A 15,443-nucleotide genomic window follows, 5' to 3' on the forward strand; every position below is an offset into this window, starting at 1 on the left:
CTGCGTGGGGCCGGAGCGGGAGCAGGGCGGCGTGGTCTGGGGCAGCGGCGCGGGCGGCACATGGTGGCCGAGGGCATTGGGCCGAGCTCCGTGTGCGGGCCGCGGGCTCACCGCAAGCCGGCCCAGCGTGCGGCGGACCTAGGAATGCAAACAAGAACGGGTCACCTGTCCTCTACTGGAGGTGGCCCTGAGAGCGCGTTCTAGGCACAGCGCACCTCCTGCGCAAAGGCGCCTGGAGTGGGGATGGGGCGGTTCTGTGGGTTCTGATGGAGCTGTCTGAGCAGGAAAGAAATATGAAGGGGAGCTGGCACCCTCTGTGGCAGCCTCTCGACCCATTTGAATTATGCGTCTTACCGTTAAAAAGATTTTAGTTTACATCGCAGTAAATACACATTTATACACTACTTACACGTTAAGCACGTTATAAAAGTAAAAGAGGACGTGAGGATAAGGAAGCGTTAGTAGAAGCTAGAGCCTTCTGCATCCTACACATTCCGCTGGACTCATGGCCACTAATGCTGTCCCGCTGAACCGCAGCTGGGTTGTGGGGGTGTCATCAAATCTGGGCGGTTGGAGGCGTATATGGTGGAGACTCTCAGCTGACTTCATTTAGCTGGATTGTCAGGCTGCTCTTTGTGACAGGTCCTCCTGCTCTACTCCCCTCCGCTCCCAGGAGCAAGGAGCTCTGGGCGCCAGGCTTGGCTGCTTTGCATCCCTTGGCTCTGTACTCACCAAGAGCTGTTTGTGTTTGTGTCGTTCCATTGATGCTATCTTTATTTGTTATTGTAATTATCTAGGTAACTAAATATTGGTGATAGACAGCGTGAGTGTATATCAGAGTCATTTCACTGAAAACCAAATCGAGTGCTACGAAATAACTAAGTGCATACTGTCCAGTTAGGTGAGAAACTTGTAAATGCTGAAAAACAGTAAAGTTTAGGATTTTGCCAACTTCTTCCTAAAAGTCTACATGTTCTTATGTCACTTTTAAAGGCAGTAGCAGGGTCTGCTTACTGTATATTGTGTCCTGTAGAGTTAGGGATGAGATGATGTTTGCTCAGAGAAGCTCTGGTCTTATGCCACAGGGAGTGAATGGATGACACTTGTTTATAAGTCAAGTTTGGCTCATTTTATCACTCTTCAACCAACCTCTGCATCCATTGTCAGTTCCGACCTCCTTGGATACAGAGGCTTCTATTTCCTGTGGGAAAAGCGCTCCTCCCCCCCCCCCCGCCCCCGCCTCAGTGCCCTCAAGCTTCTGGGCCTCAAATTCCCCCGGGAGGGGTGTAGAGGGGGAAGAACCAGTGTTGGTAATGTCATGGGAACTGAGCTCTAAGAAGGAGACATTGTCCTCGAAAGTCCTTCCTTTGCAAGATATTGGGAATTAACTGTCCCTTCCAAGGGCAGCGCCCATGCTGTTGGTGGAGGTGGAAGGTCAGGAAGGTAGGTTGGGTGGCTGGATTTGCTGGAAGCTTGTGACCTGAGGGCTGTGGCCTTGGAGGCCAGCCAGCTACCCAGCTGTGTATCTGTGTGGCCCAGTGGGCAAGGCTGGCGGGCGGGCCGTGGGTCTGGCCGTCATCAGCACTGTGCTTCTTACAGCCCTCCCTGCTCTGCAGCCCTACTCCTAGTCTTGAGGATGGCAGCGGTTCTGGCCTATCCGACAGTGAGGAGAGCGTGTTCTCAGGCCTGGAAGATTCTGGCAGTGACAGCAGTGAGGAATCCTCTGAGAGCGAAGATGGGGCCAGCAGTGGAGAGAGCCATGGCGGGCTGGAGAAGACCTCTGGGCAGCAGGTACAGGTGCGTGAGCGGGGCCCTGGGGGCTCTCACCTCCAGATGAAGGTGGCCCAACAAGAAGCGCCTGAGCTCTCTGGGGGCGCTGCCCACTCGCCGCTTCCTCCAAGTTCCCTTAGGACCTGCAGGCCCTCGTTCCGCCTCTGATACACCTGGGTCACACTTGGGACTTGGTGGGACACTTGTTTGAAGCTGAGTTGCTGTGAGTTCTAGGGCACTGGATTTCAACCACACTCATGGGCTCCATTCACTCTGGAAATCCTCATGCCTGGGCCTCCCCTCAGGTGACTCCTTTTTTTACTGTATGTTTTTAGCTTTTTTGTCGAAAATTATTTGCTCATATAAATATGGGTTTACCTCTGGACTCTCGATTCTATCCCAATTGTCCACGTGTCTGTTTTTCTGCCAACACCATACCGTTTTGATTACTGTCACTTTGTAGTATAATTTGAAGTCGGGCAGAGTGATGCCTCCAGCCTCGTTCTTTTTTCTTAGGATGGCTTTGGCAAATCTCACCCCCTTTTTTCCACATGTTCCTTCAAAGCCATCTGCACCCTCCGCCTGGCTGGGCCACCCCTGTTCACGCCTCTCCTGGGTGCGCTGAGTCCCATCTCCACCCAGCCCCGGTGGTGGGAACGTAGCCAGCAGGCTGGTCACTGCCTCCTGCACGTGCTCCTGTCTTCCTTTGAGCGTGGCCGCATAAGGCACCAGGAGTGACCTCCGTGACAGCTCTGCCATGTGCTGTGTTGGTGGCCCCTGGTTAGGCCTGCTCCTCTCTTGTCCTGGAACCAGTCGAGGGTGGCTTGCTTGCGTGGGACCTCTCTATCGCGTGGGGGAGGTTGGGGCCCTCTCAGTTTCTTTTAGTCGACCTGTACCTGCTGTAGCTGGTGGCTTGTCACGTGTCACACCATGGAGGCTTCTGCTTAGACGTTCTCTCTGGGGGAGGGTCCTCAACGCAAGACCCCCTTCCATTGCGCAGCCTTCCCACCACAATAAGCTCTACGAACCTGTGCCCGCGGTGACACCTGCTTCTGCTACATCTCTGCCATGTCCCAGCTTTTTAACTGGACGCCCACAGGATTCTGTGGCACATGGCCACGGCCTCTTGCGCAGTCCTGCAGACAGTCGGTGGTGTTACGTGCGCAGGTGGAAGTGGCATTTGCCGGGTCTCCTGGGAGCCAGGTGACTCCTGGGAGGAGAGTGAACGGCCTCCCTGCTCTTCCGTCACTGCCTCTCTGGGCCCAGCCCTCACCAGGCTGCCCCAGCCGCCATGCTCGCTCACAGGTTTCTGCTGACCCCTGCTGTCGCTGTCATTCTTTTCCTCCACGTTCTGTTGGCCAGACATGTCCCCTGTGACCTTCCTACCAAGGGTGGGTGGGCAGGCCCCCCTTGGCCTCTCTGCTTCTCGTGTCCAAAGGGCACCCTGCCATACTGTCAGGCTTCACGTTTACACGAAGTCAAGGATGTGGCTTCTGAGGCAAGAGCCAGCAGGGAGGGGGCCTAACGGGCATGATTCCTTGGGCCTGACTCCCTGGAGCGGGCTGCCCCAGCTCAGGCTCACTGATCCAATGACAAGTGGCCGAGGTCCCCACACAGAAGGGAGCTGGCTTGTTTGCTTCATTAGCTGGCGGTTCTGTGGCTGGTAGGTCACCTGTGGGTGCCAGGTGTTTGATGCAGGCTGTCCCAGACCCACCAGGAACACCCTGCTAGAGGCATTCCATGGAGAAGGGCCCTCTGATGGCCAGGTGGCCGTGGCACGTTCCTGTGGACACTGGCTGGGCCTCTGCTTCCCTGCCCACAGTGGGGATGGCCGGACCCCGCCTGTGTAGCATGTCTCCCCGGGCCCTCCCACGGGAGCACCTGTCTGCGGTGGCCCCCACGGCCCTCCGCGCTCTGCTGAGGGACCTCGTGGTGCCAGCAGCTCTTGGAGCTTCTGGGTCGTTTTTAGTTGTGGGTGGCATCTCCGCCTGAGGCACCCGCTTCCCTCTGCCGACCTGCCTGTGGGTAGCTGCCCTCGTTTCTCCCTGGGCGACGGAAGAGCCCCTTGTTCCCTCTGCGTGCTCCCCTCTGTGGGGAGAGCCACACCCACGGGACCGCCCGCGTTCTCGGCGCTGGTTGCAGCTGAACGCGAGAGCGGCTCAGGTGTATGTAGTCGGTCCTGTCGGGGCTGTCCCCAAGTCAGGCTCCCATTTCCCTTCCTGTCCTGTTGGTCACTGGCGTCAGAAGCTGTGTGGACGGCCCGCCCCACGCGTGCCCTGGGCCCGAGCCTGCGGCTGCAGAAAGCGGAGGTTGTCCCTGCGGGCCCCTCCGGTCCTTTTTCCCGAAGTCCCTTCCCTCCTTTTCCCTTGCTTGGCCCGGCGGCGCCACACAGCCCACCCCGGCGTTCGGTTGCGAAGTTGGGAGCTGAGGTGAGGAAGAGCATGGTGCACCTGGGCTGCAGGTGGGCCGTCAGGGGAGAGGACCCCACCGGGCGGGAGGAGTCCGAGGGCGGGTCCCTCGCATGGCCGAGCGCGCAGTGGGACGGGATCCCTCCGTCTGCTGCAGCCATCTCGCCCTGTCCCCTCCCCTCTGAGCACCACCCCTGTCTCCAGCTCCCTCTCTTCCAGCCCCTCGGGACTGCAGCTGTTTTTTGTCTCTGTCCTTTGTTGCCTTGTTGGCCCGAGTCCCTGTCCACCAGGCCAGTCACCCCGTCTCCTGGCCATACTGCAGCCCCCGCCTCGCATACTCCTGACAGTGTGTCTGCGAGCCTGCCCGTCCCCAGCAGCAGAGAGGAGCCCTGCTGTGCTCCCCGCTGCTGGCTGTCCCTCCCCGACGAGCGCCTCGGCTCCACTGGCCCCGCGTCCCTCCTGCCTCCGCCCGCAGGCAGAGGCTCGCTGCTGGTTTCCCGAGAGAATCACCTAGGAGGAAAAGGTCCCGAGTGCCCCAAGCCCCCACAGGCCCAGGGCCTGTCACTGCCCCCAGCCCCAGCCACACTTGCTCCTGGTGCTCAGCGGGCCTTTCCCTTCTCCTTCGGGTGTCATCATGCACTCTTGGTCACAGGTGTCCAGTGGATTTGTGCCTAAAGCCACTTTTGCTGTTGGTGCTTGTTTAGACCTCTTTTTTCCATTTGTCACGTTTGCTTTGTTTTTTTCTATTTATATGGATATTTTTCTTTTCTGTTCACTTACTCTCTTGTGGGAAAGTTCTTGTTTTCATTAGTTCGCTCACCACATTCAGACAGACCTAGCAGCAGTTCAGCCGAGGTGCAGCGCTTCCTCCGCGCCTTCCCGACTGTTGAAGGGTCCCGCACTGCTTTGTGGTCTGTGTGTGGGGTCTCGGACGTCTCGGGGGGGTGGTGCGTGGGGCCACCAGGGTGCTGACCCTGCTGACACTCGGGACTCCTCTGGAGCCTCCAGTTATGCGAGGTACACGGCCCTCCCAGGAGATGCCTGTCTGGAGATCCTCGGTCCCTGGCCTGAGCTGCTTGCCGGCAAAACCCTGGTCCCCAGTGGCCTGCCCCCGAGCAGCCCACATGGGCAGGCTCAGGGGGCAGTGCCAGGCTAGGCCGAGCTGACCTCGGGCCGTGTCTGTGCCCCAGTTCACGGAGTCTCGGATCCTGGCCGCCGGGCCAGGCCAGGCAGGACTCGGGAGCTGCAGCGGTGCGCGCTCGGCCTCTGCCGCTGTGCTCGCACCCTTCTGTTTTACCTTTCGTTGGTCTTTTTTAATGTAAGTTTTTTTAAATGCCCGAGACCCGACTACAGCAGAGTGTCTCCAGACTTTGGGGGGGTGGGTTCGCTGGCTCTGTGGGTAAACCAGGCGAGGCTGGGAGCTGGAGTGTGTCACACTGCTGCCCCCTGGTGGCCGCCACCTGCCCTGCAGCCTGGCATCTGGAGGGAGGAGGCGGTGCCTTGCCAGAGGGGATGTTTGCGTGGGACTCACAGCCTCCCCTGGGGCAAGCCTGAGTGCTGCTGCACTGAGAGACCAGAGGGTGTGTCACAGGTGGTGTGGGGCTCGGGTTCAGCGCCCAGGGGAGCATTGGGCAGGCTGGCACTGTGGGCAGCCACCCAGATGGCCTGCCCAGGCCTGGGGCAGGTGTGCTGGCTGGTTGTTTCCGTGGGCCCTGGGCAGAGGCCGGATTCTGGGGCTTACCCTCCATGTCCCCTACTCATGCCCACACCCACGCCCGCCTGGCTCTGCCGACCCACTTTGGGCAGGCAGGGCTCCCACAGCACTGGGGGCAGGGGGTGGGGACACAAGGAAACCGAATCCGGCCTTGTTCCTGGCCTGGAAAAAAACTTAGCCTCCCACCCTCCTGACGCTGAGGGGAAAAACAGGCGGGAGGAAGAGCTGCCTGATGGGCCTTTGGCTCTTGCCCGGGCCGGGGGCGGGGGGGGCGCGGGCGGGGGGCAGATTCTGGGCGGTGGGCGGCTCAGTGCGCAGGGGCTCCAGCTCCAGGCACTTTACTGCCCCCAGGGGTGAGGGGCTGTTTTCCCCATCATCCTGGGTCTGGTGTATGCACCCCCCACCCCCGAGAGGGGATTTGTTTTCCAGGTTGGGGTGTGAATGCTCAGCAACGCCCACTCACTGACCTGGTTGCTAGGTCAGCCTGGGGCGGTGGACGTGGGGACCTGGGGTCCACATCTCCAGCGTTCTGAAGTTTGGGGCACCCCTTGGGGCTCTTGGCTGGCTGGGTGGGTGTCTCAGTTGCTGCAGGTGCCAGTAAGGCCTCAGGGCCAGTGTCTTGACCTAAGAGTGGGTTGGCTGTGGGCCTGTGATGGTGGCTGACAGTGAGTGCCATGCACCCTCCCCAGGCAGATCCCCCAGCCCTCACCTTGTCCCTTGACCCCAGGCTGGCTCTGGGCCCTGCAGCCGTTTTTTTGTTAAGGGGTGCAGGGGTGGCTGGGCCCTCAGCTGGTGTCTTGCTGACTACTCCTTTTCCAGTCTGGCACCAGGTGTCAGCCCCTCCCTGGGGTCCTCCCCCAGAGCTTGGACATCGTGATGGGTTTGGCCCTTGACAGAACCCTGGGTGGGGCCCCCTGAGAGGCCCTCTTAGACTCGGGGTGTCCCTGGTCTTGTCATGAGGCCTGGGGCCAAGTTGGAGCTTCTCAGAGATTGGGGGCGGCAGGAACCTGGGCCTCAGAGTAAGCAGGGACAGTTAGTTCTTCCAGGAGGAGGCGGGGGGACCCTGGGCTAGGGATATTGAGGTCAAAGGGCGTAGGTGCATTGACTTAACCACTGTCTGCTTATCGTAGGCCACAGGGACCCCTTCGCTGAGGACAGAGGCACCGACGGTGCGAGGCGACGAGTATGCGGAGGACAGTTCTGACGAGGAGGTAGGGCTGCACTCTGCCGGGGCAGGGGGGTCAGGCCTTGTGAGGCCAGAGTGGGTGTCCTGGCCCTCGGCCGGCTGTCGGTCTGGAAGAGCGATTTTGGGGTCTGGGCCTCGTGACTGCGGGAGTGTGTGTGTCAGCACCCCGGGAGGGACGGTGTTGGGTTTGGCGCAGCAGCCCATGCCCAGGTCTTGGCTCTGGGTGTGTCTAGGGGGTTTGGCTGACACTGGGGTCCCCGTGTGCTCCGTGGGGCTGTGCCCACACTCTGGGTGGGCACGAGGGACCCCACACCAGCCAGCCTGTTCCAGCCCCAGGGGTGAGGCCTGAGTTCCACCCCTGCTGGGTGTTGAAGACAGCGGCACTGTCAGCACCCTACAGAAGACAGGTGGCCTGGATGCCCCTTCCCTGCCCCTGAGGCGCAGGCCGATGGGGCCTCAATCTGGTTGCCCCTCTCAAGTTGGCGGTGTGAAAATGACAGCTAGCAGTGGGCTGGGGTGCTCAGTCTGGCCTCAGAGTCCCTAGCGAGTGGGCGGGGCTGCATCTCCACTGCTTGGTGCCCAGGAGGGGGCTCTGAGCCCAGAGGTGGCCTGGTGTTCCCCTATCCTCCCCCTGGTGTATCTAGGCTGCTGGGCATGGCTGTGGCCCTTTTGAGAGCCCCCAGGTGTGGCCTTGGGTGCAGGGCCCTCCACGACAGGTCCTTGGACTCTAGAGTGCTTCCTGCCGCGGTCGGGGGTGGCGGGCCTGGGGAGGGCGGCCCCCCTGCTCGGCTTCCACCCCCCTCCCTGCTCGCGCTCCTGGCAGCGGCTGCAGGAGCCTTGGCCGCCCGCCCGATCCGGTCTCTGTGCGTTCAGAGAACAGAGACAAAACAAAATAAATTGGTTTCCTGGCCAGAGCAGCGGCGCACTCGGCAAGGGGGGGCCCTGCATGCGGCTCCCTGCCTGTCTCCCCCTCCCAGGGGTCCTGGCTGTCGGCAGCCACATCCTGTCGGCTACTTTTTTATATTTGGTATTTTGAGAAATCGATGATGACTGTAAATGGAGTGCGGGGCCGGGGCGGGGCGTTGGGGCTGCCCGGAGCCACTGCAGCCACTGCGGGGGCTGCGGGCTGCTTCCTCCGGATGACTATCCCATATGTCGGCCTGAGTGACAGGAGAGAGCCGCAGTACCCGGCCGGCCGCGCTGCTGCCAGCACGGCCCGCCGGCAGCTCGAGGGGGCGGCAGAGCTCAGCTTTCAAGAGCCAGGCCGGCAGAGGCTCCCGTGCCTGGAGGAGGGCACCCCTTGGGTGCTCACGCGCACGGCCGTGTCCCACCCCGAGGTCGTGCTGCATCTCTTCCTTGTGTGCAGAGTGGGGTGGGCTTCGGGGACGGGCCTGGGAAGCTGGGGCAGTGATGGTTCCATGGGGTGCGTGGGTAGGTGGGTGCAGTGTGCAGGCTAAGGTCACTGGGAGGCCGTGGGGCGCAGAGCCCTGCAGCCCTGCGGCTGCGCTGTGGTTGGCTGGCGCCTGTGATGGGCCCTGACCCATGAACACCAGTCCTGCCAGGGCAGCCCCGACTCCTGGCGGTGTCCTCGGAGGTGGCCTGTGGTGCCAGGGTCTCCTTAGGCCCTGGGCCCCGGCAGCGGGCAGGGGTCCTGACTGCTATGTGTCGTCAGAGAAACTCAGCAGGAGGGCCCTGCAGGCGTGTGGTGGCTGGAAGCACTGCCCAGCCTTCCCACCCCCGGCCTGGCTTCGGGGGGGCCCCCCCCCACGCAGACGCTGACCGGGTGTTGCCCACAGCTGCCTCGGAGTGCATCCTGTGTCCACACACTTGCCCTTCTCAAAGCTCCTCCCCCAAATGCACACCCCACCTGCACCCAGCCGGCGCCCAGAGGTTGGCTGGGCCCAGCAGGGGCCCGGCCATGGTGGGGGGGCACACCTTGAGGACCTGCAGCTGCCCTGCCCCCACGGGTTCCCCTCACCGCTCTGTGCGGCACCCGCACCTCGCAGACGTGATCTCATCCGGCGCGGGACCTGGGGGCGGGGGAGGGGCGGGGAGGAACCCTCGGCCTTGGCAGCAGCGGCACCTCTGTTTCCAGCAGCTGGAGAAACTGAGGCCTGCGGTGGGCGGATGAGGGCCACCTGGCAGCGTGTGGCCTGCGTCTGGGCAGCGGGTCAGGGTGAGGGTTCAGGGCCGCTGTGAGCTCTGGCCGACACCCTCCAGTCCCCCGACCTCCCCCGCGGGGGCGGGGCTGCGAGGTAACGCAGATCCGCAGGGACGCCGGGCCTGTCTGCATCCAGAGCCCGAGATCCCCTCTGCTCTCTCGCCAAACGCCGTTAATGGCTTCTCCCAGCTACTGAACCGGCAGCTGCCTCCAGCGCTGGCGGCCTCCAGCTCCTCCCGGGGCGTCCGCCCCCGCCCGCCGCCGGCACTCAGAGCGCCTGCGTCGCTGCTGGCAGCGGGAGCCTCTCGGCTCAGGTTTCGGAGCTGTTTGTGGGGACGCCCGGCGCTGAGCCTGCTCGCGTCTCCGCCTCGCAGACCGCCCCACGCCCCGGCCTCCCTGGCGGCCGTCCATCCCCCGCGGCCAGCCTCAGAATGGGGCCACTGGCCCTGCCCCGGGTCTGGTCTCTTCCCACTTGCCTGCTCCCGGCCGGCCTCGGTCGGAGGGGCATCAGTCTGTACTGCTGACCCACGGCCTTGCAGGTGCCTGGAGGGCCCTGTGGGCGGGCTGGATGTGACCGCAGGGTGCCCCCTGGAGCCTTCGCGGGCTCCAGCTCTGAGCCACGCCCTCCTGCCCCGCCCCATGCAGGCCTGGCACCTCCCTGGAGCCCCCTTCGCAGCGGGTTCTCCCTGCTGGAGAAGATTCCCCCGGGGGAGGACAGGGTCGGGGGCAGTGCCCAATGGGGTTTCTCTTTCTGGTGTGTAGTGAGCATCCTGGGGCCCAGCAGGGTCTCCCAGGACCTTTGGGGCTGTGCAGCAGCCTACAGGTGAAGGTGGGCTTCTCAGAGCCCTGGCCCATTGAGTGCCCACAGGGAGCCGTTTCCATGGCAGCCGGGCCTTGGGCTGGCAGGGCCGTGGGTGAGAGGGCACTGGGACAGGGGTCTCCTGAGAGGAGCGTTCAGCCCTAGGGATGGAGGTCTGGGTCTTAGAGGGCAAACTCTGCAGTAGGGATGCTGAGTGCGGGGAGCTGGCTGCAGAGCAAGGACTGGGACACGGGCCACTGGGGAGGGTCAGGGGGCTGTGTGTGGGCCATGGAGGGTGAGTTCTCCAGAATGAGGTTGGAGGTGGCTGGGGCTGGGGGCAGGCATGGAGCCTCTGGGACCAGGCTGGACTCGAAGCAGCGGCTCTGTCTTTGAGTCGTGGGGCTCAGGACGGACTTGCCCCACCCTCAGTACTTCCCTGCCTTTGGGAGCTGAGTTAGGATGCTGCACCTGAGAACACCCATCGGACCCTGGTCAGCCCAGGAGAGGGGCAGGGGGTGGGGCCTGGGGCTCGGGTATCTCAGGACCTGAGAGCAGGGGTGGATGCTGGGCTCTGTCCCCACCCTGTGGACCCTGTGGGGGCAGACTTGCTTCCCCCACAACCATGGGGTTACTGGTAGGGGGCCAAGTAGTGACATCAGAGGGGCCCTGTGCCCACACGTGTCTGCTGGCTCAGGGGTGGGCCCTGCCAGTATGGCTCCTGTGCTGGAGGACAGATGGGGCTGGGTGTATGTGCAGGGCTGCTGCCCAAGTCTGCCAGTCCCTCCCCTGGCTCAGTTGCCGTGCCCTTGGGCTGTGCTTCTGGCCTGTCCCCTGCTGGGGTCCCCTCAGCTGGCCTTCTCCCCTTTGCTCACAACTGGGACTGGTCTTGCTGGAGCCTCCTGTGAGTTCAGTGGCAGGTGAGCACATGCACTGACAGAGACGGAGCAACCGAGGAGCGAGGGGCGATGGAGGCGCAGGATGGCCGAGGGGCGCCCGAGACAGGCGGGAGCTTCGAGCAGGGAGCCGAGTGAACACTGCCGGCATTGTAATCGGAGAGGGGCCGGGGAAAGAGAGCGAGCGAGCGAGGGCGGCTGACCCCGCGCTCCCGGGGGACAGGTGGGAGAGGGAACGAGGAGCGAGTGAAGGATTCCAGAGGTGGGCCGGCTTCCTCTCTCGCAGACAGACACGGGAGGGAGGTGGCAGCCCGCCAGCGCCGTACCTGCAGTTCCAATCTGCGGTCCTGACAGCTGCAGCCACTTTGGGGAGGGGGAGGGGAGGGCGGGCTTGTGGAGCGGAACCGTCGCAGCCTGCACATCGGCCAGTGCTGCCTGCCTTGTCCGGTGGTGCCATCAGGGCGGGGACCCCTGCCGGCTCATCCCACAGACTGGTCCTTGGGCAGCGTGGCCCCCCCAGGAGAGCTCGGCTGGGGGCGGTCTGTGCCTGAAGCCGGGGCTCCCAGCACAGTGCCTGACCCCGAGGGGTCACATGTGCTTCCTGGCAGCCCGCAGGTGCTGAGCAGGGCGGGGGCCTGCTGGCCCGCGGGCGCAGGCAGCCTGGTGATGAATCATGTGGTGCTGCCAGCAGCTCGTTCCCTAGGCCGGGGACAGGGAGCTGACAGCCTGGGCGATCGGAGTGTTTCCAGCCCAGCTTGGCCTGCAGAGGCAGCTGCTGGCCAGGGTGCCTGTGGGGCACACACGGAAAGCCGGGGGTCTTTGTCCTTGGGCCCGCATACTAGGCAGGATGTGGGGCTGTCATGGAGGGAGCACCTGCCAGCCCTGGGCCAGCCGCTGCTAATAGAGTGGGTTTGCGCAGGGCTGCCCGAGCTACCCCCAGTCTGCTTTGGATTTCTGGAGCAGTGGAGGGTGACGGAGTGCCCCCCCCCCCACCTCCTGCTGGCTGGCGGTCCAGGCCCTCGGCCGCTGCTGCTACCGGTACAGCTGAGGGAGCAGCCGGGCCTGCTGCCCAGGCCTGAGGCCGGCCAAGCTGCAGCCGCTGTTGGAGTCACAGGCGCGGCAGCAGAGGGCTTGGCCCGCGTGTGCCGGGCCCGACCAGCTGGGCCCTGGGGACCGTCCCAGAGGCCTGTCTTCCTGCCAGCTTCCCAGCTCCGCAACCATCTTCCCCTTCTGCCTCACGCTGTGCCCTCCAGTCTCCCGTCTGCCCGCTTCTCAGGCCGTGCCCTCCCCCGCCCCATCTGTCCGCAGCACAGCAATCAGGGCCGCTCTGTGACCGTGAGGTGGGTGCCCACCTGGCTACCCAACACCTTGGGGGAGGTTTCATGAGAGAGGTTTGCACCCCCAACCCAGGCCCAGGTATGGAAACGGGAAGCCAGTGGGTGAGGGGCAGGTGGGCCACAGAGACCCCCCCACAGCAGTGTGGGGTGCCCAGTGGCACAGGAGGGCCACCTTGGAGACCCTGGGGCTCCTGCCTACTGACAGCACCAAGGTCCTGTCATCATGGTGCCCTGGGGTCCCAGGAGGAGAAGGGGTGCCTTTCTCAGTCCCCAGCTGGACCCCCACACTTCTCACTGGGGTCTTGGCTGCCCAGGCAGGCGGCGGCAGTGGGGGCTTCCATAGTGACCGAGCTTGCCCCGGCCTCCCCTCCCTCGGCCAGCTGCGGGCTCCTGCAGGATTACAGAGAGGAAATTTGGGGTTGGGTTTCTCTGAGTGGGACCTGCTGCTGTGACTTTTTATCCTGTTGTATTTCTATCAGATTGGACACAGCCCCCCTCTCGCCCTTAGTGGCTCTGGCTTTGAGAATTTCCTCCAAAATTACACCACCGCTTCCTGCTTTGCAGTTCCCTGGAGCCCGTCGGTGCAGGGGAGGGGGGAGCTCGCCCTGCCCTGTTGGGGTGCCCACGTGGGCCTCAGCACCTGGCTGCTCCCCAGGGGGGAGGGGGTCCCAAAGGTACAGTCAGTGAGGCCCCAAGCCTGCGCTGAGTGCCGCGGGGGTAGGGCGGGCACCTGGCACGCTCGGCCCGTCCCCACCGGCTGGCTGGCCTGGGGTGGGGGAGGTGGCCACACAGGGCTGCCCCGCCTTTCTTCTCTGCCGTGCCCGTGGAGCTCATACCACTGAACTGTAATTGTCACCTGCAGGGTTTTAATGGTGAGCCAGCTGTGCACAGCTGGGGGAGGGGCCTGAATCGAGGCCTCATAGGCAGGCGGGGCTTAGCGGGGAGCTGGGTGGGCGCAGAGGTAGGTGGCCAGGGTGCCACCACAGGCTGAATGTGGGGCCGGGGCAGGGGCGGAGGCACCGGGCAACCCTGATAGGTGTCTCCCAGGGGTACATGCAGGAGGCCGCCACCGGGCCCAGGGTTCAGGCTCCTCCAGGCCTGGGGACCCCCTCTGCCAGGTGGTGCCCTTGCTCAGCTCTCTGTGTGTCTGCCCACTCCTTGGGGAGCCACTGTCAAAGGCCATAGAGCCGGGGCCCTGAGGTCCGGCACCATGTGCTGTGGGCCATGGCCCCCCACCCCCCTTCAGGGGCGCCTGGGCACCAGGCAGGCCCTGAGCAGGCAAGACTGCTCTGCTGCCCCGGGCCTGGGTGCTACGGCCTGCACCTGCTCTCCTGCCCCTTGCCGGTCTCCTTCGGCCTAGGGGCCAGGGCTCCTGGAAGGCGGCCCCTCACTCTGCCTCAGGACTGGGGGTGGGGGCCTTCCCTGAGAACTGGGGTGCCTCCGGCTCAGGCAGGACAGGATATAAAAAGAGACAGCTCTGAGGCCCAGTGGTGTGGGCTCAGGCTGGGGCTCAAGACGGACTCTGGACCATTCGAGAGGACAGTGTGCTTCCACATTTGGAAGATATCGTTTTGTTTTTAATTATACAAAATTTCCAGACTTTATATTATCATATCAGAGACACAAGATGCCAGCACGTAGTGACGAGAACAAAACCCACGTAGGAAGCCAGCACAGAAAGTTCCAGTGGGCCTGGGAGAGTGCTGCGTCCAGCTCAGAGTCCTGCCAGCGCCCGCCTGTCCGTCGACCCCTCTCACAACCAGAGGCGGAGCAGGCCTGGGGGTGCCCTCACAGGAGGCCTGTGCCCGGGTCAGGTCCTCGCGGGCTCTCCGTGGGCTGCCCAGCGGCATCCGCCTCTAACTCCGAATCGCTGTCTTTCTGTCGCGGTCCTTGCTCTGCGGAGGGGGAGGGCAGTGTCAGGGCCTGGGTGGAGACTGGTGCCAGCCCGTCCTCCAGGCTTCCCCCACGCCGACTCAGGGGGCAGGCGCCGGAAGCACCCCCTTTCACGCTCACCCCGCTTCCCCATGCAGTGGGGAGGAGAGTACACACTGCTGCACAGCCGAAATTGTAAAATTAAATTTCCCAGATGTTCAGGCCCCAGGAGCTTGTGCGTGCTGTCTGGAGAGGAGGTGGGGACTGGGGAGAGCCATGCTGTGCTCTCTCTCCGGTCACCCTACTTCGCCGGTGCCACCAAGCACCGCAGGCTGTGAATCACAGCTGGCCAGCATCCCCACAGCCCGGCCCTCTCTGCCAGCCCCCAAGTCTCCTGCCAGCCTCTTGCCTTCGGACCCTGGTGTCTGGTCAGCCCCAGGGGCCCAGGCTGGGGCCAGGGGTGGGATGGCAGGTGCCCAATGTGCCTTAGGCTAGTGGCAGAGGCATGGTCCGGGCAAACTCTTGGGGCATCTCCTATTGCCTGACTGCCCTGAGTCCTCACTCTGTGGGGGTCGGGGTACCGGGTTATACTAGAATCAACCCATCTGGTCCCCATCCTCTACCAGGTGGGTGTCTGCTCTGCCTGTCTCGCAGGCCCACATCTGGTCTGGGATGGCCCTATCTGGGCCCGGCGGAACCTATGTCCTGAGGACTCATGGCAGAAGACCCTGGGAAGGCTCAGCCCTGCCTGCTCCAGCCTCGCCCCCCTGGTGCCCCTCCCTCCCTCTCTGAAACGTGCGCACTTGAGCTACAGGTGCTGCGGGGGGGCCTCTGTTCCTGCGCCAGCCTCTCTGCAGGCAGGTGTGGGTTGCAGGGCTGATTTGGGGATGGGTGCCGTCCTGGATGCCCTGCATAACACACTCACCAACTTTCTCTGGTTGCTGAGGCAGAATGTGCAGATCTGCTTGGGCTGAGCGTTCTCACTGTCGCGGGCTGGGGGCGGTGGGGGCGGCGGCGGGGGGCTGCCGGCGCGCGCCGCGTGGAGGAAGGCAGGCCCCGAGTGGCAGGGCTGCCCGTCGCCACACGCCTCGCCCAGCAGCAGCACGTTGCCCAGGTGCGAGATGTAGCTGGAGGCCAGGCGCAGCGTCTCGATCTTGGAGAGCTTGCGGTCGGCCGGCTCGGTGGGGATGAGCGTGCGCAGCGCCGTGAAGGCTGTGTTCACGCTGTTGGTGCGGTCTCGCTCGCGCGCGTTCGCTGTGTGCCGCTGCCGGGGCTCTCGTCCCGGCCGCCCCCCGGGGCTCGG

At 63.6% G+C, this 15,443-nt stretch overlaps 2 protein-coding genes across 2 annotated transcripts in view; one reads left to right on the plus strand and one right to left on the minus strand.

The window, feature by feature from the left end:
- The first annotated feature begins 60 nt into the window (after positions 1-60).
- Positions 61-15,443, plus strand: part of BOP1 (block of proliferation 1) — a 19,936-nt gene continuing 4,553 nt past the window's right edge. Inside the window, exons 1-3 of the mRNA XM_023520280.1 lie at positions 61-120; positions 1,486-1,797; positions 7,023-7,103. Coding sequence (XP_023376048.1) covers positions 61-120; positions 1,486-1,797; positions 7,023-7,103 — 453 coding nt within the window. The remainder of the gene's footprint in view (positions 121-1,485; positions 1,798-7,022; positions 7,104-15,443) is intronic.
- SCX (scleraxis bHLH transcription factor) overlaps positions 13,824-15,443 on the minus strand; it is a 2,142-nt gene continuing 522 nt past the window's right edge. The window contains exons 2-3 of the mRNA XM_011374932.2: positions 15,066-15,438; positions 13,824-14,163 (exon numbers count right to left, since the gene is read on the minus strand). Of these exons, the coding sequence (XP_011373234.1) occupies positions 14,125-14,163; positions 15,066-15,438 (412 nt within the window). The 3' untranslated portion in view covers positions 13,824-14,124. The remainder of the gene's footprint in view (positions 14,164-15,065; positions 15,439-15,443) is intronic.

The sequence above is a fragment of the Pteropus vampyrus genome, unplaced genomic scaffold (genome assembly GCF_000151845.1).
Source record: "Pteropus vampyrus isolate Shadow unplaced genomic scaffold, Pvam_2.0 Scaffold256, whole genome shotgun sequence".
NCBI classification, from domain to species: domain Eukaryota; kingdom Metazoa; phylum Chordata; class Mammalia; order Chiroptera; family Pteropodidae; genus Pteropus; species Pteropus vampyrus.